The sequence below is a fragment of the Sinohyriopsis cumingii genome, chromosome 5 (genome assembly GCF_028554795.1).
Source record: "Sinohyriopsis cumingii isolate HCF-2022 chromosome 5, ASM2855479v2, whole genome shotgun sequence".
Classification (NCBI taxonomy): domain Eukaryota; kingdom Metazoa; phylum Mollusca; class Bivalvia; order Unionida; family Unionidae; genus Sinohyriopsis; species Sinohyriopsis cumingii.
In genome coordinates, this window is record NC_142965.1 from 28,478,052 (window position 1) to 28,487,579 (window position 9,528).

The 9,528-nt window shown below is 35.7% G+C and overlaps 1 protein-coding gene across 1 annotated transcript; it reads left to right on the forward strand.

The window, feature by feature from the left end:
• The first annotated feature begins 4,370 nt into the window (after positions 1-4,370).
• Positions 4,371-9,180, forward strand: LOC149798854 (tubulin beta-4B chain-like). The gene is made up of 4 exons (XM_089957757.1): positions 4,371-4,528; positions 6,446-6,554; positions 7,070-7,425; positions 7,703-9,180. The coding sequence occupies exons 1-4, from the start codon at positions 4,472-4,474 to the stop codon at positions 8,519-8,521; spliced, it is 1,341 nt and encodes a 446-aa protein (XP_089813883.1). The 5' UTR covers positions 4,371-4,471; the 3' UTR covers positions 8,522-9,180.
• Positions 9,181-9,528: the final 348 nt, after the last annotated feature.

The window sequence follows — 9,528 nt, forward strand, 5'->3', positions numbered from 1 at the left end:
AAAAAAATTACAATAATTTATTTCCCTCCAAAAATTCTGTAAAAATGAAAAAATATGAACTTACAGTTTTATAGAATCAAATCGAAAAATAATCCAAGAATAAAAATTTAATAGTCCTAATAACAAAAGGTTCTAGTAATTTCACGTTCGAATCCCGCCGAGGAATGCAAGATGGAAGACGATGACGTATTCTGCAATCTGTAGTGTTGAAGTCTACCGTTCCTTGTAGAAACAAGAATTATCACTCCGGTTTCTGATAGCTGAATACATTTTTTTTATATATAAAAAACTGAGCTCGTTCCACAATATTACATGAGCACACGTATTTTCCAGAAAAATAACAGAATTAATCCTTTTGAATTCAAGTAATTTGAAATAACTCCAAACCAAGTAATTTGAAATAACTCCAAACAGCACAACATACAACTAACAGTTTAACAGCCCAGCTTCTACTGAAATTAATTTTCCAAAACATGGGTTATATGGTTTTTCTAAAACGTAAACAAGGGGTCACATGATCATCTTCTGGAAGATTATAGAAGCAAGTACTTGTTACAGATCACGTTTACCCAGTGTGACCCTGAAGAAAACCAATCATTTTAAATAAAAAATTGAAAAAATTGTTTACATCTTAAAGACAAAGTCCCATAATGACCCTGAAAACAACCAATCATTTTAAAATAAATAGAACTTGTTTATGAAGGTTACTACAAATTCTGAAACAAGGTCATGATTTAGATCAACACCTGATGTTTATAAACTAACAGTCAAGGTCAAACTATTTTCTGACAAAGTATCATCTCTAGTGAATAAATTTACATTGCAATATCATGTAATGAAAAATAATTTTTAAAAAAATTGACAAACAATTACATTGAAATAAATATATATTAAATCAGATATAATTAAATCAAATATACATAACACCATGCTATCTTGATTCACCGTCCACATCGTATTTTTGGCATCCACAGTACTGCTTTATCGTGGTTCAAGTCACACCCAACTCACAAAAATTAAATTATTTCAATAAACTTGAAGCATTCCAGCCAAGATAGTCTTTGTTACGATGTTCCACAGGGTTCTATTCTATACACAGGTCCTATCAAGTGTTATAAACCGCTGACGACACTCGACTGTACAAATCTAGCTTTCCCAATGAAGTTGCTTCCTCCAAGCATAGAAGAGCGCATCTCTGATGTTAAGTCATGGATGTGGTGTAATAAACTACAAACGAACGATGATAAACTTAAACCATGCTTGCTGCCTCACAATGAATTTCTTAAGCCCAACCTTTATCATAATCAATTAATATCAGCGACATTCCCTTAAATTTAGAATATCGCTTAGAAATCAAGGCGTTACGTTTGATATGTCTCTCTCACTGTACCATCATGTCCTGAAGAATTTTGGAGCAGAAAATCTGGAGTTCAGAAGCATCAGCACAATTCTCAATCTTCTCGCAACTGATGCCACAAAAACCCTTGTATGTTTATTAGTTCTCTCTAGACTTTACTCTCCTGACTTGACTATTGTACGAGTTCTCTTTCTGGTCTGCCACTCTGTCTTCTGCAGAAACTTCAAAAGGTCAAAAACACTGCAGCTAGGATCATTCTTACAGCACGAAGAACTGATCAAACCACCCCGCTACTTCACAAATTCCACTGACAACATGTACGCATTAGAATCAAACACATAATCTCCTCTCTGTTACGTTTCGTTGACTGCTTCTTGTCCGAAATACATATCTGATCTCACCCGCGTGTACCCTCGTAAAAACTAAGTCATATGGACAACATTCATTTGCATGCGCGGGCCCCAATACTTAAAATGAACCCCCTTTAAGAGAGTTCTCTCAAGACATGTTTTCCACAAGTAAGAATAAATATGACATTCATCCATTTGTCATTATTCTTTGATTGAAACTGTATTGTAAAGTCATTCTGGGTTTTTAGGTTATTTTGTGTAAACCCATTTATATATTTCATGCTGTTATTTGTATAATAATTCATTTGTTTTTATAGTGTTTGCAAGACATTTTCCTTTGTTTTTATAGTGTTTGTGAGACATTTTCATGTGTTTTTATAGTGTTTGTGATACATTTTCATGTGTTTTTATAGTGTATGTGAGATATTGTCATGTGTTTTTATATTGTCTGTGTACAAACTGTTCTCATGCCCCTGTGTGCTAACTTGATATTGTAAAGCTTAGACCTTTTTTAAAGATTAATCGCTGTATTAAGTTGTCATTATTACTTTTATTATTATTTATTTATTTATTTTTTATTATTATTATTTATATTATTATTATTAGTAGTAGTATTATTATTATAAAAGAAGACTAAAAAAAACATTTCACGGTGCACCTCAGGTGTACAAAGAAAGATTGATCAAAGATAAATTTTAAACACAAGATCCGAACGCCTAAAAGTTTAAATACTTATATCGAATGTACGTTAGGTACAAGGCAAGGTTGTATTTTGAATCTTATCAGGTTTTCCCTTTCTATTAATGATTGGATTACACACGTGAATCTCGAATGCGACAGAAGTGTACTTATCTCAGAAGATATGGATGATAGTTTTGCAATATTTCACGCTGATGATGTTGCTAATTGCGCCGATACAGTAAAGCTATTTCAGACCCCCCCCCAAAAAAATATTATCGAACATTTCTGTGATACAACTGGTACGATGGTAAGTAAAACTAAAATCATTGTTTTCAGATATGTGGGATATCTCAAGCAAAAAGTAATACGTTTTTTCGGAGAAAGTCGTATTGAGTGTGTGCTTACATATACATTTTTCATCCCCAAGGTTGGTTTGTACGAACGTGAATCAAATGCTTGCTGCTCAGGCAAAGAAAATAACTTCAAGGATGTTTAATTATCAAAAATGATTTGGCTGTTTTAGTCTAAAATCTGCTTTTACAAATTTTTATTCGGTAATAAAAACCAATTGCTTGCTATCGGTCAGAAATTTTGAGATATGAATTTAGTAGAGATATTGAAATTGTGCAATACAACTTCTGCAAATATTATTTAGATGTTCCTAAAACTACGAATAATGCAACTGTGTTAAGGGAGTGCGGAGAAAAGCTACCTTGTACCTCGATGGTTACGATATATTAAATACTGGCTGAAATTTGTAAGAATGCATTCGACTAGCTACCTACGCCAATGTTATTTAATGTTGAAAAGATTAGATGAAACTAACAGTGTCACCTGGGTTACCAAAGTTAAAGACATGATATTTCGCTTCGTTCTTGTCGTTTACCAAGTAATATATGTGGCTTGTGCACTTCGTCAGAAATAGTGTTTGACTATATTTAAGTGTTAAGGATCGCACTACAGGCACACGTTACCCCAGATCTGATAATTTACTGATCTGCATTGACTTCGGCTAGGCATTATCTTGTTACTGAACCAGATACAGCCAGATGTGCACTTTGCATCTAGCACAATTCCATGTCTCCTGTAATGACAGCTAATAAGATATTTTGCTTTCCAAACTGTAAACATTTTTCACCTCAAAAATCGAACCTCCTAGTTTCAGTTTGTAATAGTGCAAAATGCCTAGAACTGGTTTCAGTTACCAAGACACTTTAAAAATAAATTATGTAAGCTTTACTATCAGTCTAGGCCTACTCGATTTCATATTTAGTTGTATAGGGTAGTTGAGTATTTAATTTTTGTTGTAGTGTTGTCGAACACGTTGATGTGTTGCGCTATTACACTGGAACTAGCAGGGATGGGGTTAATGGGGAGGGAAGGCGGAACAACCTTGTTATTATTATTATTATTATTATTATTATTATTATTATTATTATTATTATTATTATTATTTATAGTAGTAGTAGTAGTAGTTAATATGCTTTTTGGGGAGACAGAAGAAAAAAAAACACTTGTACAAGAGCACGGCGCGTCATAACTATAAAAACTAACAAACTGACGACAATGAGATTGTTTTAAATGTTCTTGGCTTCCCGAATCTTTTACGATTTTATTCCAGGGGCCGATCCAGCACAGTTTATTTATTTTACTTTTCGGGGGTATGCGTGTGTAAATAAGTAGGGTAAACGTGTATTTGTGACGGAAACCCTTGGCCCCCAGAACTCCTTCATTGTCAGCGTTCCAGGGAAGAATTTTAATCTTTAAATTGTTTCGCAAAGGTTTTAAGTGGAGAGGATGGATACCCTGCCATACCAAAACATTCACAAATTACAATGCACTAAGTTTCGTGTGCAAAAGATTCTATTGTGTATATCCTCTCTTCAATAGCCACTGCTAAAGGACTGAAACATGTTGTTAAAAAGAATATGAAAGTAGTCCCTAGCGGAAGTTTATTGGCGCAAACAGGTCACTACATATAAAAGTCCTGCGCACCGGTTACAGAGTTGTAGGGATACCAAAGAAGCAAAAAGATCTTTCGCGCTTAGAAAAACCTCCCTCAAACCACACAAAGACAGCAAAAATGCGAGAAATTGTTCACATTCAGGCCGGCCAGTGCGGTAACCAGATCGGCGCTAAGGTAAGTTTAAAAGATATTTTTACAATGTAAGGCCTGTAACAATCGGACAGTGGGAATAAACTTTGAAAATATAAAAATTTTCGTAATTGGATCAAACAATTCACTATTAAAAATTTGCATTCCAATGAAGATTGTAGGGCAACAAAGTGGCGTGAACAACTAACTATTCAGTCTTAAGTTCCACCCTGATAGTCCTGAATGCCTTCTGATACCGATTATTCAGTTCAAGCTCACCAAAGTGCTAGAACATTGCTTATACGATAATTGACTGCTCTGGGTGTTCGAAAAAAGAACTGACTACACACGCCGTTTTAAAACGGAACAAATTACACATACACACAATTATATTGCTTCATAGAAAATATTTCTGCTGTAAGTTACGAACGTTTGCCATTGAGGTTATTTTCCAATGACATGCTTATGCTGGTTTGTCGCACAAAGACAACACTTTATTACACTCAGGTTGTAAAGTTAATAACATATGAGGTATGCAGGAAAATAATATGAATTTATCATGTGATATCATAAGATAATGCATAACAGGGATTAAAAAAGAGTTGTGATTAAAATGTATTCACTAATTGATTGCTTTATAAATGCTTGTCGTGGAGTGTGTGTGTGTGTGTGTGTGTGTGTGTGTGTGTGTGTGATTAGGATTTTTAACGCAGTCATATCGCTACGATGTCTGCAGTGTGGCAGTTTATAGTGATGTCTAGCACCGGCGCATCATGCCGCAGACATATAGCATCATGTCCCATCCAGTCACATTATCCTGACACCAGGTCAATCTGTCCTAACACTTACCTCTTTATGCTGAGTGCCTAGTGCGGCCGCTGTTAGTACCATTTTGTAAGTCTTTGGTATGGCTCGGCCGGGGTTCGAACCCACGACCTCCCGCTTCAGAGGTGGACGCTCTAACCACAAGGTCACTGGAGCAGTCGCTAGTCGTGGAAATGTAGCAGTGAGGTATATTCACTTATTTATTGCGACATTAGCCTATCAACCATTTTGAACAGAAACATAAACTGCAGTTCTAAATTTAAGTTATTTTTGGTAATCAGAAATAGATCTTTTCGAAATCCATACGAGTTTTAAATAGCCTCTGATTTAAACCTTTAGACGACGTTTGATGTTAGCTGCCCAACCTTATCTGTATCGAATTTTAGTCGTAGTTTTTCAAACTTTGTTAACCATTTATCTGACAGAAGACTTTGATTTCTCCATAAGTAGCAATACCCAACATCAGCCAGTATTGATTTTACTTCTTGCATTCGTATATTGTCAAAGGAATTATCATAAACATGTCTGTACAAGACAGATTACATATGATAAGACATTTATTCTTCACGACCACTAACCGTATATCAGATAGAAGGGTAAATCTTTTACGTGCAGTATACGTCTAAGTCGTATACCAGATAGAAGGGTAGATATTTGCATGCAGTATACTTAGAAGTAAAGAAAGTCGATTTTTAAAAATTGTACCGGATATTATAATTCCACAAGCATATGTTAAATTCTGTACCGTAGTCTGACCAAACAGTCTTAGCTGACAATCAGAAGGCAAATCCAAATCTAAATTGTGCATGCATTTTTTAAAAAAAAGTAAATATCCCATTATTATCTGTGTATACCAGCTTTTTAAGGCCATAGAGAGCTTGCCATTCTTATGAAATAACGTGAATATATATATATATATATATATATATATATATATATATATATATATATATATATATATATATATATATAATTTAGTTTTTCCTTGGTTCTTCATCCACTACATGTCTTGACGCTATGTATACCCTATCATGTGTTTAAAAATGGCATTAAACGCATTAATCCATAATCCACACAAAATTTTAATAAGTGATAATTTTATGTACATACAATTATAGTCACTCATAATCCTTCTAGTTCTGGGAAGTGATCTCCGACGAACATGGCATCGATCCCACAGGAACGTACCATGGAGATTCTGATCTCCAACTGGAGAGAATCAACGTTTACTACAATGAAGCCACAGGTTGGTACATTATGATTTGTAGTGAGACGGTTTATGCCAGAGGTATTATTTTCGGAAATACTTGCAGCTTATTCCCAAAACTATTTGCTTGACGAAAGGCTTGTCAGGGAACAACACGATGACAAAGCTGTAGTTCACAGACGTGTAAAGGAAATGATGAGTTTTAGTACACATTTATTGACATTGTATGAATCACCTTTTGCAAATAAAAATGCTTTCTGTGGCAAAAATTAAAATATTTAATTTGAAATTCGAACCGTTACAACGTATACAGTATTGAAATTTCTTACCAAGAGGAGACTAAATGTGAAATAAATAAAGGAAGGAACCATGCAACACTAATATAGTCAACTATTTTCCTAAGTGAAAGATAAAATGTGGTAAAATTTGATCATTTTGATTGTATTATTGTAATCACAACCAAATTAGATGTTAGTCTAGTGTAGCACCAAGCCCCCTTCCTTTGACTTGTTATTGTATATATTTATTTCATGAAAACATCCTGTCAATTACAGGAGGCAAATATGTACCAAGAGCAATATTGGTGGATCTGGAGCCTGGCACAATGGATTCTGTCAGGTCGGGACCTTTTGGTCAGATCTTCAGACCAGACAACTTTGTGTTTGGTCAGAGTGGAGCTGGAAATAACTGGGCAAAGGGACATTACACTGAGGGTGCCGAGCTGGTAGATTCTGTCCTTGATGTTGTTCGAAAAGAAGCTGAAAGCTGTGATTGTCTTCAGGGATTCCAGTTGACACATTCTCTTGGTGGTGGCACTGGATCAGGAATGGGAACCCTTCTTATCAGCAAGATCCGTGAAGAATACCCAGACAGAATCATGAACACTTTCTCTGTTGTACCATCTCCAAAGGTGAGACTTCTCCCTAATTTGTTTATCGGATATATGTTCGCAAATTTATATTCATTTGAATGGAGTGTATTTTGCTTCATTTTAGAAAAAGGTATTTTCAAAGAAACTTCATTTTAACGTCGTATTATTTACAAAATTCATCCACTCAGTTCAAATTAGTTAAAGATTCATTAATCGATTTGGCCTGCTCACTTCCAATTCGTACATGGTTTGCTAATTTCCACCAGAATTTACTATTAAAACAATTCCTACTGATATTTTGCTTTTGATTTTTCAGGTGTCGGACACCGTTGTGGAGCCATACAATGCTACTCTATCAGTCCACCAGCTTGTAGAAAACACCGATGAGACCTACTGCATCGACAATGAGGCTCTATACGACATATGCTTTAGAACCCTGAAACTAACTACTCCAACCTACGGAGACTTGAACCATCTGGTCTCTGCAACCATGTCCGGTGTTACCACCTGCCTCCGATTCCCTGGTCAGCTTAATGCCGATCTCCGCAAACTTGCAGTCAACATGGTCCCCTTCCCACGTCTCCACTTCTTCATGCCAGGATTCGCTCCACTCACATCACGAGGTAGCCAGCAATACAGAGCTCTCACCGTTCCAGAGTTGACCCAGCAGATGTTTGATGCTAAGAACATGATGGCTGCCTGTGATCCTCGTCACGGTCGTTACCTGACGGTTGCCGCCATGTTCCGTGGTCGCATGTCCATGAAGGAGGTTGATGAGCAGATGTTGAACGTTCAGAACAAGAACAGCAGTTACTTTGTGGAATGGATTCCAAACAACGTCAAGACTGCTGTTTGTGATATTCCACCACGTGGTCTGAAAATGTCAGCAACCTTTATTGGTAATAGTACTGCTATCCAGGAATTGTTCAAGAGAATCTCTGAGCAGTTCACTGCAATGTTCCGTCGTAAAGCTTTCTTGCATTGGTACACTGGTGAGGGTATGGACGAGATGGAGTTTACTGAGGCCGAGTCCAACATGAATGATTTAGTGTCCGAATACCAGCAATACCAGGATGCCACGGCTGAGGAGGAGGGTGAATTTGATGAAGAGGAGGGAGAACAGGAGGAAGCATAAATGGGCTCTTGAATTATTTATAACCGTTCGTCTTAAAATAAATCATATACTTGTCTCAAAAACGGAACATGAGGAAGTGTAATAATTTCGAATTCTAATCTAAACATTTGTGTTATTATGAGCCATCTAAAATGACTATTATAAAATGTTAAATAGTGAACAGAAGGCATTTTGTTTGTAATTCCTTTATCTCTAAAAGACCGTGAAAAGAATATTGTTTTCAATGCGTTGGTGACCTATCAGGTTCACAAAGAATACTCATGCATATAACAATCTCTGTTTGTCTTCTGTCTGCCTATAGTTATTTGCACGAAGAGAAGTACTAGGTATGGATGGTATGTGCAGTTACTTTTGGTGGCGTTCTTACAGTTCGTATGTGGTGTAGAGTTAGATTTTTATTAAAGAAAAACAATTTCCAAGATTTTCCTTACTGGTTATCCTTGCTATTTAAAACATACATTTTATATCTTAAGTATTGTTAAAAACTTTTAATTCCCTATATTTTGGTATATGTTTTAATATTGTCATTTGGGTTAGTGAGCATACAGCTTGGATTCGCTTCAGATGTGTACCTATAAAAAAAAACTGTAAGCTTCGCTTCGTCATTTTCTTTTTCTGGACTTCAAAGGTAAATTCTAAATAAAAGAGCCTATACCCTTTTTAATCGTTTTGCAATTAATTTATCGCACTTTCACAATGTGGTATGGTCTAGTCCTATTTTAATAAGTGCTAATGATAGTGTACTTGAGACTGATTCAGGCGGAATGTTTTTTTTGAGCATTCTGGAACGGACATTTTGGTTAATTATGTGCTTAGATCATGTTCATTTTCGACAAGCACAATATCCAAAGAACTTTCAGCTACATGAAAGTAGCATAGAGGTATGCCAACATTTTCTCCACTATGCATGTTGCAAATGTAAATAACTTCATTTCACACCTATCACTCTCTCAGTGGTACATGTCTGTAAAGCGCACTCTATTTAGGTCTACACAGATTTGATGACA